At 39.9% G+C, this 18,820-nt stretch overlaps 1 protein-coding gene across 1 annotated transcript; it reads right to left on the bottom strand.

Annotated features, from left to right (window-relative positions):
* Positions 1 to 6,016: 6,016 nt before the first annotated feature.
* Positions 6,017 to 15,152, bottom strand: ESM1 (endothelial cell specific molecule 1). The gene is made up of 3 exons (XM_006074167.4): positions 14,441 to 15,152; positions 11,321 to 11,473; positions 6,017 to 7,546 (listed from the first exon to the last, which is right to left on the bottom strand). Exons 1-3 carry the CDS (start codon positions 14,739 to 14,741, stop codon positions 7,446 to 7,448), a joined length of 555 nt encoding a protein of 184 aa, XP_006074229.1. The 5' UTR covers positions 14,742 to 15,152; the 3' UTR covers positions 6,017 to 7,445.
* Between the last annotated feature and the right edge of the window lie 3,668 nt (positions 15,153 to 18,820).

Below are 18,820 nucleotides of genomic sequence, written 5' to 3'. Positions count from 1 at the left end.
CAGCACCCTATATATAGGTGACCTCTTCACATCTTTCACAATTTTTCAATATTGTAGAAACTGCCACATTAGTCTTAAAAACATTTTTGAAAACTTGAAATTATTTCCTTAGAAGAGACTTGGATAATTTTTGCATGAAAGTGTGTATACCTTTTAAAGCCTTCATATGTATGTGTGTGTGTGTGTGTGTTGAGGTGTGTACGTACTTTTAAATATGAGATAGGGGCTTCGCTGGTGGCTAAGTGGTAAAGAATCTGCCTGCCAATGCAGGGGATGTGGGTTTGATCCCTGGATCAGGAGGATCCCCTGGAGAAGGAAATGGCCACCCACTCCAGTACTCTTGCCTGGGAAATCTCATGGACAGAGGAGCCTGGCAGGCTATGGTCCACGGAGTCGCAAAAGAGTTGGACATAACTTATCAACTAAACAACAAGGCAAACTAAAGATTTTAATGTTTTTATTTCTAAAAATCAATGGTTAACAGTGGTACAATGACACTTTACAGTCGTAGAGTTTTTACCACCAAGCATGACATTTTATCCCTGAAATTACTTGGATCTAGGGAGTTTTATATGTAAAATAAAAGATTTACACTAATTCTTAAGGCCCCTCTTCTCAACCCCAATATCTCATATTTCCACATACTGCTGTATTTCCTAGGGGGCTTGGAAGTGTAAAAATATATCTACTTTATAAAAGTTACGTCTCAAAACTCTATATAAATGGAATTTTCTAAACTGGATTCACGTAATCACATTAAACTATACCATCACTCCAGAAAGCCTTTATCTCCATCTCTGACTGATAATCACTAGCTTAGAATGGTGTCTCTTTAATCTTGGGGGAGTGGGGGACAGAAGCAAAGAAATACTCTGCTAGTAAGTAGGGTTTATTTTCTCTAGTTGCAGACTAACTGCTGTTCTGTCCTTCCCAAATGACTTTATAGAAAAGTGCTCACCTGCATGCAGTTTTCAATGCCCTTCATTCACACTTCTGCATTGACCTCTTCATGGACTTTGCTCAGCTCTGGCCACCAGGGACTCTTCTGGTCTGCCTGATTGTCCCACAACACATAGCACCACTTATCACTCCTCGAGGCCACAGGCTCCTTGATTACTTTCTGAGTCTTTGGTTCTTCCACCAATACCCTTCCCCCATAATCCTCTACTTGGCCCTCACAAGTCTCCATGATTTAGCTTAAAGTTTCTCTGACATTTCAACCTTCTCAGCAACTTAAATAGTTAAGTATCTTCAAGTAAAATACTAAATGAACCAAGTGGTGAAGAAATATTGCAACTTATTCTTTCGTAAGGCCAGCAATGATAGCTTTTGATAGCCTCTTAGTTTATCTCACTTCTAGGCAAATCTAAATTTCCCTGTATCAGTGATTCTAGAAGTGTGGTCCCTGGATCAGCAGCATCTGCATCACCTGGAAACTTGTTAAAATGGAAAATCCTTGGGCATCACCTCAGATATACCAAATCAGTAATTTGTGCTTTACAAAGGATTCTGATATGCAGAATATCAGATATGCAGGTGAAACTACCCTTATCACAGAAAGAGAAGAGGAACTAAAGAGCCTTTTGATGAAAGTGAAAGAAGAGAGTGAAAAGCTGGCTTAAAACTCAACATTCATTAAACAAAGATCATGGCATCCAGTCTCATCACTTCATGGCAAATAGATGGGGAAACAATGGAAACAGTGACAGACTTTATTTTCTTAGGCTCTGAAACCACCACAGATGGTGATTGCAGCCATGAAATTAAAAGATGCTTGCTCCTTGGAAGAAAAGCTATGACAAATCTAGACAGCATATTGAAAAGCAGAGACATTACTTTGCCAGCAAAAGTTCATCTAGTCAAAGCTACAATTTTTCCAGTAGTCATGTATGGATGTGAGAGTTGGACCATAAAGAAAGTTGAGTGCTGAAGAACTGATGCTTTTGAACTGTGGTATTTGAGAATACTCTTGAGAGTCCCTTGGATTGCAAGGAGATCAAACTGGTCAGTCCTAAAGGAAATCAACCCTGAATATTCATTGAAAGGACTGATGCTGAAACTGAAGCTCCAATACTTTGGCCACCTGATGCAAAGAACTGACTCATTGGAAAAGACCCTGATGCTGGAGAAGATTGAAGGCAGGAAGAGACGGGGATGACAGAGAATGAGATGGTTGGATGGCATCACCAACTTGATGGACATGAGTTTGAGCAAGCTCTGGGAGTTGGTGATGGACAGGGAAGCCTGGTGTGCTGCAGTCCATGGGGTCACAAGAATCAGACATGGCTGAGCAACTTAACTGACTGACTGAAGGATTCTGATGCACATTAAATTTTTTAAATTTATTTTTAATTGGAGGATAATTGCTTTCCCATATAGTGTTGCTTTCTGCCACATATCAACATGAATCAGCCATAGGTATACATATGTCTCCTCCCTCTTGAACCTCCCTCCCACTTCCCACCCCATCCCAGCCCTCTAGGTTGTCACAGAGCACCAGTTTGAGCTCCCTGAGTCATGCAGCAAATTCCCACTGGCTACCTATTTTCCACATGGCAATGGATACATTTCCATACTACTCTCTCAATTCATAGCTCTCTCTCCCTCCCCCACTGTGTCTACAAGTCTGTTCTCTTTGTCTGATACACATTCAATTTTGAGAACCACTGCTCTATAACATATACACTCTAAACTCTAGCCTTAATTTAATGACTAATGTTAACTGATTAATAATCAGAAATAATCAATTCACCCTCTAAATATCTGTGTGATGTTGAACATCTATGGATTCTTCTCTCCTAGGAAGCTCAGGATAAACGGAAGGGATAATGTGTAGGATGGAAACAACAGTCTTCCCAAATTGCCTCTTGCAGAAAATAATGCTCCAGTCTGGCTACCAAGTGATGTTGTTCCCAGTGCCCGAGGGAGACAAACTCCCTGTCTCTGTTGCCCTGGGAAACCCTATTTGTCATACTCAGTGACTGTAACATATGCCCCTGTTTTTTCAATCCCAAAAGACAGAATAAGTTTGCCATCAGGGAAACAGAGGAGCTGGCAGATGAAAGGAAATGAGAAGCCATCTACTCCCTCAGTAGCTGTGGCTCTGCTGGAGGCAGAAGGCCCATCACCTGCTTCATTCATTCCTCCAATTCATCCATCTACTCATCCTCCTCTCTTCCCATTTATCCTTCCACCCACCTCTCTACCTATCCACCCTTTCACTCATCCATTCATCCACTCATCCTAGAAATATTTATTATGTGGAATATGTGCCAGCTTGGTTTCTCTTCAAAATCAAATGAGGTTGGGCCTCATTGGAGATCACTGAGCCATGGCATTTTCTTTTGCTTCTCGGGTGACTCCCAAGATAGCCTATTGGGATGGAGGAGGAAAATCTCAGAATTTCTATTTATATGTATCTCTTATCCTTTAAAAAATTTTTAGTTTGAGTGCACATTTTATGGCTTCCCTGGTGCCTCAGATGATAAAGCATCTGCCTGCAATGCGGAAGACCAGGGTTCGATCCCTGGGTCGGGAAGATCCCTTGGTGCCAGGAGCCAGCGTGAGGAACTCCGCCCGTGGCAAAGGTCATGAGGAAGGAGGCTCGGCATACGCAAAGGCGGGATGGAGCCTCAGGAGTCCCCCTGGAAATTCTCGAGCATCTACCCCCAAAACCAGAGTCTGCCTACTTTACTGCTTTGTGCTCTCACCTACACCTCTGACTTTATGGGGGGCTGTCCCCCACCACCTCTCTGAAAAAGAGTTAACTTACAGCTCCAGTAAATAAAGTTCCTGGGCATGACAAGAGTGTCTCAACCTACAAACTCCTTTGGAAGTCCTCTAGCCTGCCTGAATAGGTTCTTCCGGCCACATGTGATTGTTCAGAGCCTCCCAACTGTGAGAAGCATGAGATGTTCTAAACTGTCTAAACACAGATTCCTTTGAGCAGTTAAAAGATTGATTAGAAATTGTATTGGTGAAGGGTTTTTCACTTGTTGGGCCAATGTTTGCTGCTAAGTTTCCATATCCCTTACCTACTGAGTCCCTGGCAGTGTATTGATTAATATAATTGGTGTATAGGAATGTAAGTAGTAGCTTTAATGTTTGTAACCTTGGACCCTTGAGTTAATTCTTTTCTTGTTATAACCCACCACACCTTTGCCCTATAGGAATGCAACTTTATCTAATGCTTTTGGAGGGTGGTACCTGACTTTAGAATAATCACCTTTAGAGAAAAATAAGTTTTCTGAAGAAAGGATCTTAAAATGTTAACAGTCCTCTTGGCCAGAAGATGATGTAATTCACCTAAACTTTTGCATATGATAAGTTTGCAGGAAAAAAGCCTGGCTTACTGCTAACTCTACCCCTTTCCCCATTATCCTCTATGCACAACTTAAGGTATAAAAACTACTTTGGAAAATAAAGTGCGGGCCTTGTTCACTGAAACTTGGTCTCCCCATGTCATTCTTTCTGTCACCTTCTGGCTGAATATCCATCTGGGGCATGGAGGCTCGTCAAGCCTACTAATTTTGCCTGGGCTTCTAAGATCTGACTGGGGAGGCCTTAGTGTCTCCTCTCCTTCAGGAGAACAGGAGGATGCCTGTGGCCTACGTAGGTGACGCAAATTCCTTATTTTGGAATTTTATTAGCTTTCCACATAAACCAAGTTATTCAGCCTCTTTTCTCCACTGAATTTTCTCACTGAGCTATCCTTATTTAACCACTCTTTATATCTTTAATTCTATCGTATCCTGATCGCCGAAGCCGTCTCCCCTTCGAAATCCCTGACTCCACCGGGGCTGGACCCCGGTATCTTGGAGAAGGAAATGGCAACCCACTCCAGTACTCTTGCCTGGAAAATTCCATGGACGGAGGAGTCTGGTAGGCTACAGACCAAGGGGTTGCAAAGAGTTGGACACGAATGAGCAATTATATACATTTTATAATGAACATAATGCACTAATACCATTTTGAGCAGTTTTGCATGCTCAAAATCTGCAGTAAAAATATGCAAAATCCAAAGATTTAGGAGACCACTGCTATGAAGAATAAAGTCAGAAGATGACAGAGCAATTTAAGATAGACAGGTACTAGTATTTGGAATGAAGAAAGCAAAAAGTACTCAGTAACATGAAGCTGGGTAGCTGGAAAACATGCCTGCAACTAAGACTGGATCAACCCACCTCTGTTTGTGTCTGTGGTCACATATGTGGTTGCTGCAGACTCAGGAGCAGAGGCAAGCCCTGCCCTAGTCTAGCTTGTATTCCACCATTCACTATCCCAAAGGGGCAACTGAACTGTGTCCTGGACTTTAGTTCAAGACGGCAGATCTTTAAGTAACCTTACCCCTTGAAAGCATATTCTGAAACTTCACTGCACACTGGTGAAAGTAAAGGTTTTTGATGCTTTCTGCTTTGCTTAATAATAATATTTATACCTTATATCAATGTAACATTATCTTATTCACATCCAGTTTCTCCCCTCTTTAAAAAAAAGAATTAATTTATGCAAACTCAGTATTTTTCCTAATGCAAACATAATTTTTTCAGCACTGTATCAATTCACTTAAAATGTTTCTGTAATTTCCATATAAGACTGAATGAACTTATTTTTTAATTTTATTGAAGTGTAGCTGATTTATACAATGTTGGGTTTAATACTATTCTTGATTTTTATATTCTCAAGCTTCAAAGCTGTATGTTACTCTACTCTTTTATAGGCACTGACATGTTTGTCTTTGCCTAACTGAAATGTTTGTAACCACTGTCAAACACCAATAGAAGTGTTTTCTTGTTTGTTTTTTGTTTTTCCTCGGTGAAATGTGTTAATATACAAGGACCAACTTTTTTAGGAAGCTGTAAGAAGGCAAAGGAAAAATTTTTGACAAGGATGCTTATCTGTAGGAGAAAATTTACATGAGAAGCCTGTCCTTTAATGTGCATTAATGAGTTATTATTCATTGAATGAATCGTTTAAATATTTTAATGATCAATGAAGTCATGAATGGACTCAGGAGTGACTGTCTTGTTTTTTTTTATTGAACAATCATAAACTTGTCTTTTTAAAAGAAATCCAAACAGCTTATTCAGCTTACATTAAAAGACCCTCCCACACACACATTCACAACTCTGTAGGCAAACTTCGAGAACAAAATACAGGCAAATAGTGAAATAATCTTAAATAATTCTTCACTCCAAATAAAATACTTCTGCAAATATTTCCTAACAAAATCTAGTACAACAGTCCTGTTTGTGCTAAGATCCTTCCAAGGGTACTCATAATTCCACTTATCACCCAAGTTTAAAGAAAAAAATACATTAAAATGAACTATATTTTAAAGTTGACATTTCCTGTGAAAATTGACTCTTTTCCAAACTTAATAAAAAGCATTTTCTACTTTAAATTTAAAGCTCATCTAAATCATTGCACTTACTTTTAAATAAATTCCCTCATGTGTTTCGACATTTTATAAATCCATGGGGACCAAATTTTTCCAGGTTTCTCTTATACTTACTGTTAATATTACTATAATTATTGATAACAAATTTACCATGCCTTGGATGTTTGAAAAGCTTAGAGAATTATACTTTTATTCTAACCATTTTAAACAACGATATTATGCTTATTTTCTCAAGAGAGTGATAAATATGGGTATGGAGGATGACTTGTACTAACAAGTGTTTAAAAATATACATAAATATTTACCTTTACACTTCTCCTAAGTGGGCAAAATACTTCCTTACTCTCAATCTGAGATGGCATTCTTTAAAACCATTTATGGAGTGTGTATTTGCCCTGTACCCAAGAACCATCCCTCAGACGCGGTAAACTGGGAACTACATTAGCCATCCTTTGAAACCTGCCTCAGTTCAAGGCTGCTGCTCAAAGTCCCACAAGCTTCAAACGTCCCACTTCCTTCAGGGATTGTTTTGTTTTGACTTTTTCCAAAGTGAAAAAAAAAAAAAGCACAAGTAAGTTCTACTGAAGCTACCAAAGGAAGACCTAAATATCATACCCTCCCAGCCCCCACCCCCACCTTGTCTTGCTCTTAATTCTCTCCAGCCCATATCTGGACATTAATGTACATCGAGTCAAAGAACCATAGACTGGCTGTGGTCTTCAGCTTTGGCTAGCCTTCTCTTTGGCTGATTTCCCTCCAAGTTAAGGTTATCCAAATTGCATCTTTAGTTCTTCACTACGACTAAAAACACATATTTAACAAATCTATATGCATTCAAATATTTAACAAATATCTAAAAGAGTTCAGTCATATGCATTTTATGGATTGTTAGTAGCCTACTTTTTTTTTGTGGACCCACCCTAAATCACACTTGGTCTCCAAAAATCATATGTCCATATGTTATAATACAGAGAATTCCTAAAATGTTGGCTGTGTGTTGAATGATTGTTAAAACAGGGTCTTCTCTCAGAAATCCCACCCAGGATCAGCGTGGATTTAACCACTTCATTACAGGAGATCGGGCGTCATTCTCCTTCACAAGTTCTTCTCTCACAGCATTGCCGTCTCCAGATGCCACGTCATGCTCTGAAATTAAAAGGAATACAAATCATGTCCAAATGTTTATAACTCCAAGATTAAGTAAAATTTTGTCTTATTTTTGTATTATAACACATTTACAGTGAAATCTATAATAGATTTGAAAAGTCTATTCCATGTTCACCTACCCTCTACCAATTAGCATTTCCTTGAATTAAACAACTTTGCTCACCCGATGTCACCTGACATTATTCCATACATTTATTTGTCTTTTTTTTCCCCTTGTATTATCTCACTGTACCACTAGAATATCAGCTCTATGACGGCAGGGACTTGTTTTGTTCACTGTTGCAACAGTCCTTGGAACATGGTAGGCACTTAATCCTTACCGAATGAGTACACAGTGTCAAGTATAGATCTCTAAGTAAGATTCTTTACTATCTGATATGGAAGAGGAATTAGCGTACCGATGTGGCTCTAGAATGCAGAAAGCATACCAAAGGGCCTTTTATAAACGTTTATAGAAATAGTCCTTGCTCTACCTAACAAGTTTCTAATATTTAGAATTTTTTTTAATGTTTCTGCTTCTAAGAGTAGTGAAGTGTGTTTGTTTCTGCAGTGTACATTCTGAAATTGAATGCTATAGGAGGTTAGGATGATCCAGTAGATAAATGCATGTAAATTCACTACCCCCTACAAAAAAAAAAAAAAAAAAAAAAAGATGCTTGTGAATTTCCAGTCTTGGAAAGTCAGAGAGCTAATTACTAAACAATAAAAACAGCAATGACAAACGAAGACGAGAAACCAGGAAGCCCACTCGCCAAGGATGCTGTGACCAACAGGTAGAAAGTTAGAAAAGACCACTTCATTCAATCAAGGTATAAAAGTCTCCTCCAGAAGTCCCTGTGCTGAGGAAACTTGGCACCATTTACAAAGTCTGGGCCCAAACAGACTTGGGCAGAGATGATGTGAAACTCATGGCAAGGACTGAGGCCCCAACCAAGCCCCGTCCTATAAACAGTAGCACTTAAAGCTCATTAAGTTCCATGTGGAGATGCACAACTGAACAGAAGGGCTCCTGCGCATCCTTACCACGAGGTTTTTAGGATATTCTGCACTCCATCCTCAATCTAAGATTTACAAAAGTGAAAGTCATTCAGTCATGTCCGACTCTTTGAGACCCCATGGACTGTACAGTCCATGGAATTCTCCAGGCCAGAATACTGGAGTGGGTAGCTGTTCCCTTCTCCAGGGGATCTTCCCAACCCAGAGATTGAACCCAAGTCTCCCACATTGCAGGGGGATTCTTTCCCAGCTGAGCCACCAGGAAGATTTAAGAAGAGGACACTAATAGTTATCTTTAGTTGCTCCTTTATCAAAGGAAACACCTTAGGTCAGAAAATGCATTTTCCATAAATTTCTAATAAGAATCTTGATATCTAATTGAGTACAGAAATATTTTTTATATAACCCTTAATGTAATTTTCATCCAGCAAAATACAGTTGACCCTTGAACAATGCTGGTATTAGAGGTGCCGACCCCTGAGCAGTGGAAAATCCACCTACCACTATGTCTGCCCCCCAAATAAAGTAACTGGTAAATGACTCACCCAAGGACAGAAAGCTGAGTTTCAATAAATTCAGGACTCCAACCCTAGTTCTTTTGACTCTGTGGACTGTGATCTCTAATTGAAAACAAATGTCCCCCCACACTTAGTTAATTTAAAGATCTGTAAAGCGAAAATATAGGTACTATATCTATTGGGGGTAAAATGTGTGTATAAGTGGACCAAACAGTTCAAATCCATGTTGTTCAAGGGTCCAGAGTATCTTTTTCCAAGGTAACTATACATTGGTCAAGATTTTTGCAGAATCTGCAAGCGAATGAGAGAAAGTGACAAGCTCAAGGGAAAGAGAAGCACACTGGTCCAGAGAAGCAGAAGACGTGCTCCTGCGTGTGCAGCAGGAAGCATTGAGGGGAGAGAAGAGTTCCATCACTGAGGACATTCCAGAGGAGTTCTAGAGCACGGCTCCCAGAAATACTCCCCAAAGAGTGACAGATTCAATTCTCTCTTGGTGAGAAAGGTCAGGAGCAATCTTAATGAGAGAAGAGGGATTCTGTTAATAAAGTTGTTCCTTCAGTGTTGTTTGTAGCCTGTGGTTTTAAGAAAGCAAAAGAAGACAAAAGAAGCTTCAAGTATTTGAGGCAACTAGCAGTGCTGAAACAATAAGTTTCAAACGTGTGTGCACGCTATGTCACTTCATTCATGTCTGACTCTTTGCAACCCTTTGGACCATAGCCCACCAGGCTCCTCTGTCCATGAGATTTGTCAGCAAGACTACTGGAGTGGGCTACCATTTCCTCCTCCAGGAGATCTTCCCCATGCAGGGACTGAACCCCTGTCTCTTAAGTCTCCTGTATTGGCAGGCAGGTCCTTCACCTGGGAAGCCACCTGGGGAACCTGGCAATTGAACCATTTAAAAAATGTTAGAAGGTAGACTGGAGGTTGCTAGGGGCTGAAGAGTGGGGGTAACTACTTGATGGGCACTGGTTTTATTTGGAGCTAAGAAAATTTTTCAAGAACTAGATAGAGGCTGTGACTTTCTAATGCTGTGAATGTACTAAATGCCACTGAATCATTCATTTAAAAATGGTTAATTTTATGTTAGGTGAATTTCACCTCAATAAAAAATTGTTCAGGACTTAAAACTCAATTTTCTTCCATATTATTTGTCAAAGACTATAGGGACAAGTCATAAGTTTTAAAATGTCAATATTGATCTTAATTTCCAGATCAGGTATTCACAAATATATTCATGCAATAGGTTTTTTTTTTTAAGGTTTCACTTTAATGTTTAAGGCCATAGCCACACTTAATAATTCACGTAAAAATACAACATTTCCCATTTATTTTGAGGTACTTAATTGAACCTACATATAAGAAGGAGGTAAAGCTGAGAAATAAGCACATTTGTCAAATATTTCAAATTTTAATTAATTTGAAGTGTGAAGAACCAGAAACAAGAACTGAAATAAATCTGGATTGTCAACTATTTATATCTAAGGGAGAAAAATGTATAGTTTGTGGATACTGGTAGTTGCTGTGACTACATGTTGCTTTAAATGAGCTACTTCCAGTTTTACCATTTATTCTACAAGATAACCAAATATGCACTTACCATCATCTTACAAGCTTTATTTCTCACATTCTAATAACTTGTGTAAGAAATACATAAGCACTAACAATCAGCATGTGAGTATCATTACATTGTCATTCAAAGGTTTAGAGATGATTCCCAAATTTTAATCATAGATACTATCTCTTATTCTCTCCAAAATCCACAAAAAGACATGCTTGGAATTATTCCACTTAAATACTTCCATTTGGTTTTTAAAAAGAAATGTTTTATATTTTCTATGTTGGCTCTTAAGCCTTATCCAATAAATTCCTCAGAATACTCTTTCACTGTTAAGTTGGGAGAGAAGTAGCTTTGTCTAGTACATATATAAAACAGATCACCGAAGAATTTAAAGAGCTTTGTATGTCTTGGTTATTTTTATTACCTTTTTGGGTAATCAATCATATTTATCCTCACTATACACTGGGTACACTTTGTGGAAAATTGTACAATCTAAAAATTATTAATGAATCTCTTTGTAACATTGCAGCAAATTTCAACAACCACCTACCTTTCCCGTAAGTAGAATAAAAGAAACAAAATCATTTAAACCAACTTCTTGTTCTACTCATCCATAATTTTTCTTATTCAAACTGAAAATGAGACTATTGTTTCAATGTTTACCTGGAAATCAGTTCTTACCTGTGTGTGATACAAATCTCTGGTTGGTAACCTTGGCTACTGAATATTGGAAGAAGGGAAACTGCAGGCATTTGCCGGTCACCCTGTCGCATATGCCAGACTGACAGCTGCAAATCTGTTTGCATTCCATCCCGAAGGTGCCGAAGGGACAATCTGAGGACAAAGGGGAGCTTGAGAGAGGGCGCTCTTGATGTACACAAGCTTCCAACTTCACAGTCCTTGTGTGCACAGCCTCAGTAATTGAACAAACCTCATGAATCTTGACTATCAGATAAAGCCCAATTATCCGAAACTCCCAAGCTTTGAAAATATGAAATGTGAATCCCACGCTTAAAGTCACAAATGTGAAATCACACACTAAGACCAGATAATGGATTCCTTAGTTGTAGTGCCTTGCTGTGAAGTTTAGCTGAAGACAGATACACGTAACCAATATCTCTGAACTGGTTTTAATTCTGTCTACTGTCTGCTTAGAAACCAAAAGGCAGGGTCTCACTGGGCTACCTCTGTGACAGCTCAGTGAAGGTGGGCAATTGAAAAGACATGTGTATCAGCTCCTCACAGAGTTTAAAAGATATGATGCTGTCTTTGAATTCTCTGTAGCCACAGGCAATTTACTGTTCTAAATGTCTAGGAAAGGACTTAAACTAACCAGGGGCTAAGAGGGCTGTCATCTCAGCTCTTCATCAAGTGACCAATCCTCAATCTGCTCCAACTCTTATCAACTTCATTATCTATCAAAACGACAGTACAAGCATATTCAACTCCTCCAGATGTTAAGAGGATTCACTAATAAAGTCCTCTGCAGAGCTAAAATACAATATGCTAAATGAGAAGAAAGCTGAGAATATATTCATATACCTACCCAAATCTGGAAGCTTTTAGAGCTTCGAAGTTCCCATACTTAGACTAAAACATACTATATTGAGAAAAAGAGAACAAATTCATCATTAAAAATGCATGTTTTTTATGATGTGAACAGCATCTCAATAGAACAGCCAGCCCTGAACAGCCAAGCAGAATAGATGCAGAATATTTATTCTCCTGGCACAAGAATGTCCTTGTAAATGTACAATCACACATGGGTGAAGAAACAAATCGTGAGGCATCTAAGTCTTTGGCAATTTAATATTGTCCACAGAATAATCAAGATGAAATACATTTTTAAAGAGATTTATGACTGCTGTACTCTGCATCCTTCAGATTAGAGAAGCACCTGGTTTTAAACACTAGCCTCTCTGCTGGGAAAAAAAGAAGTCCTTAGAAGCGATACTGAAAAAGCCTCTGGCAGAAAAGCACGCAGGATTAGGATATGACTGTGTCTCCAGTGATATTGAAAACTAAAACTTTAGCCAAATTCTCAGTTATGCTCCTACTGTATCCCCCAATATACTGAATAGTGCTGGGCAGATAGTAGGTGTTCAATAAATATTGTTATATGGGCAAGGCAATGCAAAATATCTGAATATTTAGAAAACATCCAGATACACAGCTATAGTACACAGTTTTCACAGAGGTGTTCTGTAAAAAAAGTTGAAGGACAAAATTTTGCCTATAGCAAAATACAATGTCTCTATGTAGCTGTTGAGGTTCACACAGCTTCACTATTTCCATCAGAAAGAAAAATGTTCGTAACCAGACCCATTTGCAATCTGAAGGATGTCTAAGAGCTATCCTAAACAGCTTTTTAAAATATATCTTATTAACAGCTACCTCGATCATTCAGTGAATATTGGAGTGCTAAAGACTCCAGATGCCTTACAGCCTGTTTCTTTACCCATATGTAATTGGACATTTACAATCACATATACAGAGTCAGTTTTTATGCCAAGAGAAAAAGCAATACACGGCATATACTTGCTATATAGTAAGTATGATTGCGTTAACCACTTCCTCCCTAATTTCCTTATGTGAAGTACTCTTTTCTTGGCTGATAAGCCCTGTAATTTACAGAAATCACAGATCCCACTCAGCTGAAAGAAATGTCTGTGAATGTCCACCAAAGAAAATGTTTCCTCAGTATTCTACTCTTCATTGGTTATAAACAAAAATAAACTAAGCAAAAAACTAAAATTCTCCTTAAAGTTCAACCATTTATTTCCTAATCTTTAGTATGTTTTGTGGCTTAAAAGTTAATCAACTTATATTTTTCTAAAAGAATTCATGAGATTAGCTCAATACTGGATGATTATTATTCATAAAAGCTTACAATTGTATTAAACACATTAAGAATTATTTAGAAACTTAGTCCCTTTAATTTTAAAAGCTTTTTTGTACTATAAAACTGATGTATGGAGCTATCACATATGTACTGAACCTTAATAATAATCCTTAAGGAGATCATGAGGTATCCATAGAGTATTTTTAAATCTTCATTTTTTCATTTCTAAACATTTTAATGTATAGTCACTAAGTTTGAAATAAATTCTGCAAATGTTGAACTACACTGTTTAGCTATAATTTCAACCTAATAAAGTTTTTCTTTAAGTCTTTTTCTTTACAGAGTTCCAATTTTTTTCTTTAGGTGCTATTTTTGCTTGTTTCTAGGTTTGTTTGATACTTCAGGGTATCCTCTTCCAAGAACGTGACTCCTTTTGCTAGATGACTTAAGTCATCCTATTTCACAAAGTGCATTAGTGTGCATCAGAAATACTTGATCGTGAGAGGTGCCCTCAACCCTGTGGACTCTCTTAAGATCAAAGAATCACTAAATCCCAGGGCCAGCCACCACTCCAAGAGGTTATCCAGTGCAGACCTCTGTAATCACTGTCTGTAGAAGAGAGACCACCTACTCCAGCCATAACAGATTACCTGTCAAATTTCTAAAGTCTTCCAGAAAAGGAAGCAACACAATTTTCCATTGCAACTTAAAAAAAAAAAAAATCTCTTAAACATCATGAGTGAAACGCTGTATTTCTTTCTGGGCTTTCTTGCATGCAGGGTTCAGCCGCAATCTGCAAAGTTATCTTTCTCTCTCCCTATGACAGCACCTCTGGGGGGAACCTGGTCCCTGCATTTTCCCTCTTTGCATTAGAAGGAAAGAATCCTCTCTTCCCACGCTGGCTAAAAGCCTGCAGGGTGCCCTAGGCAAGGGGCAAGAAGCAAGGGGTCGCTCTTTACCTTTGCAGATACCAAACTCGTCACCAAAATCATCCTCCTCATTGTAAAACTGACACCTCAGCCCGGGGCCACACTTCACGCCATCCATGCCCGAGACTGTGCGGTAGCAGGTTTCTCCCAGCCCCGCGGCGCACACCCGGCAGCAGCCACAGTCGTCTAGCACTGTCCTCTTACAGCGCGGGCTGCTTTTGCACTGGCTACTGTCACAGCGCTCGGGGCAATCCACCGCGTACTTGCGGCTCCAGACCGCCGCCAGGTGCGCGGGGACCAGCAGCGTGGCCAGCAGCAGGAGGCGCTTCATGTTTCCCGCGGCTCGGGCTCCGCTTCCCGCGGCGGGGTCTCTGCTGGCGGGAAGCCGCCGTCCAAAGTGGTAGCTGAGCGTCTGCCTACACGTTTATGAGTTTTATACACTGGGTTGCCCGCATGCTTCCCCGTCATCAATTTCCTCAACCCAGCAGCAGCGCTGTCCTCCTGCCAGGCTCTTGTTTTAGTTTATGAAATCCAGGATGAAGGCTGGATTAACACGCTGCTGCCATCCAGGAATTGAAAAGCCTGAGCTGATGTCATCTGTTATGTTTAGATGGTTGTTTTGCATGAGGACTGAAAAACTCGCTCACATCCGTCTCAAGGGCTCAAGGACGTCTGTGAAGGGGGAATAAAGAAGGTTGCACACCCTCCTCCAGGACAGGAATTGTTCTGACACCGGCACATCAGTTGAGGTGTTGCTTTGTCTCAGAGCCTCTGCAGTCAGGAGGAAAATTATATCGATGTGAATCATCGATGTGAACCGAAGAAGCTCCTTTTAAAATAAATAAATAAGCATTTGGTATTTCCCTTCAATAAACAGCTATGAGATCATTTGGAAGAAAGGGTTATAGTGTGCCTTTTCAATACTGAGAAGAAAGAAAATATTTTGAAAGGGATTTTTTTTTAAAGACACTGTCTTCCTTCCTCCCACCCCTCGTCAAATGTTTTTTCTAAAACAGCTCATATGACATATATCTAAGTTCATCATGGATGTAGTTGTATTTTCTAGTGAAACGTGGAACTGCCGCAGAGAATTTCCTTTCAGATCAATACAAAAACCACAAGAGGTAAGACGCTGCTGGCACTGCTTCTGGTTTACTCAATTCTGGAAAAACTTACCAGCTGGACTTCTCCTGAGTCAAGACTCACTGGGGAGAAGGCTCATCCATCACCAAGTCTGCTTGTCCAATGATTGAGCCCACTCGGAGCCCTTCCCCTCACCTCCTGGCATTGATCAGAATCCTCACTAAAAACCACCAAACAAGGCAGCCAGCCCAAGGAAACAAATGAGCCAGCAGGCAAATCGGAATGTGGTCCAGGGAGGCAAGTCACAGAGAAGGGAAAACATAACCCATCAGGGAACAAGGTCTACATGCTATGGAGGGTCACAGTGCTTAGATCCCTCCAGGAAAGACCAAGTAGTCCTCTTAGTACATTAACTGGATCAAGGCCTCATTAAGCAAGGTTTGTGGGACAGGAAAAAACAAAGTGAAAGAGGAGAGAGGAGAGTTCTTGCACCAGCTATGTGTTGGATTCTAAGCTGCATCCACCTATCGAAATAGACAAAATCTCACTGTCGTCTAGTAAATATACCAATAAGGTTGACAGCTCTCGATTTGTCACAATGTAGTGATAGGCAAGCCACAGGGCTCCTCTCAGCCTCTGCCTCCCTTTTGAGAATTGACAGTATGAATCTAGCTGATCGCTTAAGCTTTTGTCCCTTGTAGAAGCTAAGGCTGAGTTCATTGGATGCAACTTGATGATCAGCCTTCGAAAGTGCAGCTTTAGAAGGATGTAGGAGAAGGCAATGGCACCCCACTCCAGTACTCTAGCCTGGAAAACCCCATGGACGGAGGAGCCTGGTGGGCTGCAATCCATGGGGTCGCTAAGAGTCGGACACGACTGAGCGACTTCACTTTCACTTTTCATTTTCATGCATTGGAGAAGGAAATGGCAACCCACTCCAGTGTTCTTGCCTGGAGAATCCCAGGAACGGGGGAGCCTGGTGGGCTGCCGTCTATGGGGTCGCACAGAGTTGGACACGACTGAAGCAACTTAGCAGCAGCAGCAGCAGCAGCAGGAGACAGAAGGTACAGGGAACTGAGAACACGGGAAATGAAAACACGTGACTCAGCTTCCAAATTTCCCAAATTTTTCATGACAATCCAGTTTCAAATATTCTACCTTAATCTCCTAGAACGAAACATAGACTTGGCAAATAGCACACTGATTAATTGTTTTCAATAGTGGGTAACATCCATTGAGTGCATGGTATGTGCCAAACACTGTTCTGAAGCATTTTACATGTATTAATTCACTTGATCCTCACCACAATGTTATGAACTAGGTACCATTTTCATGCCCATTTTATGAGTGAGGAATCTGAGTCAGAAAGACACTGAATAATTTGTCCAAGATCCCTGTAATGTCAGAGGTTGAACTTGAACCATGTCAGTCTAATATCAAACTCATATTGCCAATTACAACATGATCATGCTTCCATGGCCGATGGTCTGATGGCCTTGTTCACAATTTAGGCTGATCCTGAGAAAGGGTTCTTGTTCAAACTTTGCTGAGCTATTTTCGAGAAGAGTGGTTAATCAGGATAGTGGTTATTAATAACACCTAACTATTCTATTGATATAAAGCTTATGATGTATCAGACATCATGCTAAGCTCTTTATGAAAGTTACCACACTTAATTTTCAAAGAAACCTCAAGAGCTAAGTGCTATTCTTAGCACCATCTTAGAGATGTGAAAACTGAGGACTCACGGAGTTACGTAACTTGTCCAAGGTCACACAGTTAGCAAATCATAAAAGCAGGACTCCAACCCTAAGGCAGACCATCTCCAGAAACTAGGACAAAGATTGTAAAGTCAAAGACACATAGATTTCAAACAGGTGACCCAAGTGGGTGAGGTGGTAAGCTACACCAGGTGGCATGTGATACAAGGGAGGGGATTTGCCCACCTGCAAGCACATGCCTCCTCTAAGGGGAGCAGCCACTCCCTAGGGTTGGCTGACAGCTGCCATGTAAGAATATGCATTGTGCCCAATCTTCTGATTTCTTTAAAGAGAAGGTAGAATCCAGACTTTTGAATGTAATCCCCTAATTTTTAAATGTTAGCCAGTATTTCATTCAAATTAGAAAACATCATCTGTGCCTTCATTTCTTTTGGACTGGGTCCAGTCTGCACACTAATTTGGTCTAGCTATAAATTTTGGACTCTGTCAGAGCCGGATCCAAATCTCTACTCTGCCACTCACTCCCTAAATATAATTAGTTTACTGTCTCTAAGCCTCCATTTCTACATGGCACACAATGGGCTAATAATACCTTCTTAATAGGGTCAATGTCAAGACTGATGAGTGATGGAAAGTGTCAGTCAAGTAATATGCATTCAATAAACCATGGCTACTCTTCAATTTAAAAATACAGCCATCACAAAATTGGCACTGAGTTTTAAAAAAAAGTAAGAATCTTCTGATTTTTATAGGAATTTAAAGAAGAAACAATAAAGGCCTTGAATGTCCAAATCCCAAGAGTTGAGGGGAAGAAGAGGAGCTCACAGGAAACCAACCACCTTCTGCATTTCTCAAAATTGGTAATACCTTTAGTAAATGATAACAACACAGAAAGAACATATCAACTGAGGATACCAAATTCACAAATAATAGCAAACTGTAACACAATACACAGAAGAGTAAAGAAAATATGGTCAACAGAGCTCACAGATGGTAAAACCAACTCAACAAGTGGTACCTAACAGCTCATTTTGGGGCTCCTTCAACTCTTTTCAAGACCCCACAAAAACTGTTGGTCCCAGCACAGTCTCTAAGGGATTTTTGTCTAGCTACATTTTTGTCTCTCCCAACCCTGAGCTCAGATCAACCTGTCTTATTAGGAAACTAGCTATGACCATGAAGAGTTAGGAAATCAGAGCATGAGTTAACAAGAAGCCATCTTTAATCTGCAGGGGAGAAAAAAAAGATGAGGGCAAAGCTGGTGATGTTGAGGATAGAAGTCCACCTGGCAGGCTTCCTTTGAGGTACAGCCAGCAAATCTCTAACCTTATTGTGTACATCGGCTGTCAGTGAGGTCAGGAGGAATCACATAAGCTTTCACAGCTCTGAAAATGCAAGTTCAAGCCATGGTGGGTCAAACAGACCACTTCACGATCCAAAGGACAGCATGTGGCCTTCTGCAGTAGGGGCTGGAGACACAATAAAAACCATATAACTATTCAACTCAATACACTTTGTGCATTTAAAATACCATTGTGATTTTTTTCATTTTTTTCATTTAAATTTATTTTTAATTGGAATATAATTGCTTTACAATATTATGTTG

Source organism: Bubalus bubalis, chromosome 19, assembly GCF_019923935.1.
Source record: "Bubalus bubalis isolate 160015118507 breed Murrah chromosome 19, NDDB_SH_1, whole genome shotgun sequence".
Taxonomy (NCBI): domain Eukaryota; kingdom Metazoa; phylum Chordata; class Mammalia; order Artiodactyla; family Bovidae; genus Bubalus; species Bubalus bubalis.
This window is presented reverse-complemented; position numbering and strand designations above follow the sequence as displayed.

Coding starts and splice junctions, on each gene's coding strand:
- ESM1 (XM_006074167.4), bottom strand. CDS start 14,741: ATGAAGCGCCTCCTGCTGCTGGCCACGCTGCTGGTCCCCGCGCACCTG. Junction 11,474..14,440: donor CGAGTTTGGTATCTGCAAAG/GTAAAGAGCGAC, acceptor CTTTGTCCTCAG/ATTGTCCCTTCGGCACCTTC. Junction 7,547..11,320: donor GAGATTTGTATCACACACAG/GTAAGAACTGAT, acceptor TTTTAATTTCAG/AGCATGACGTGGCATCTGGA.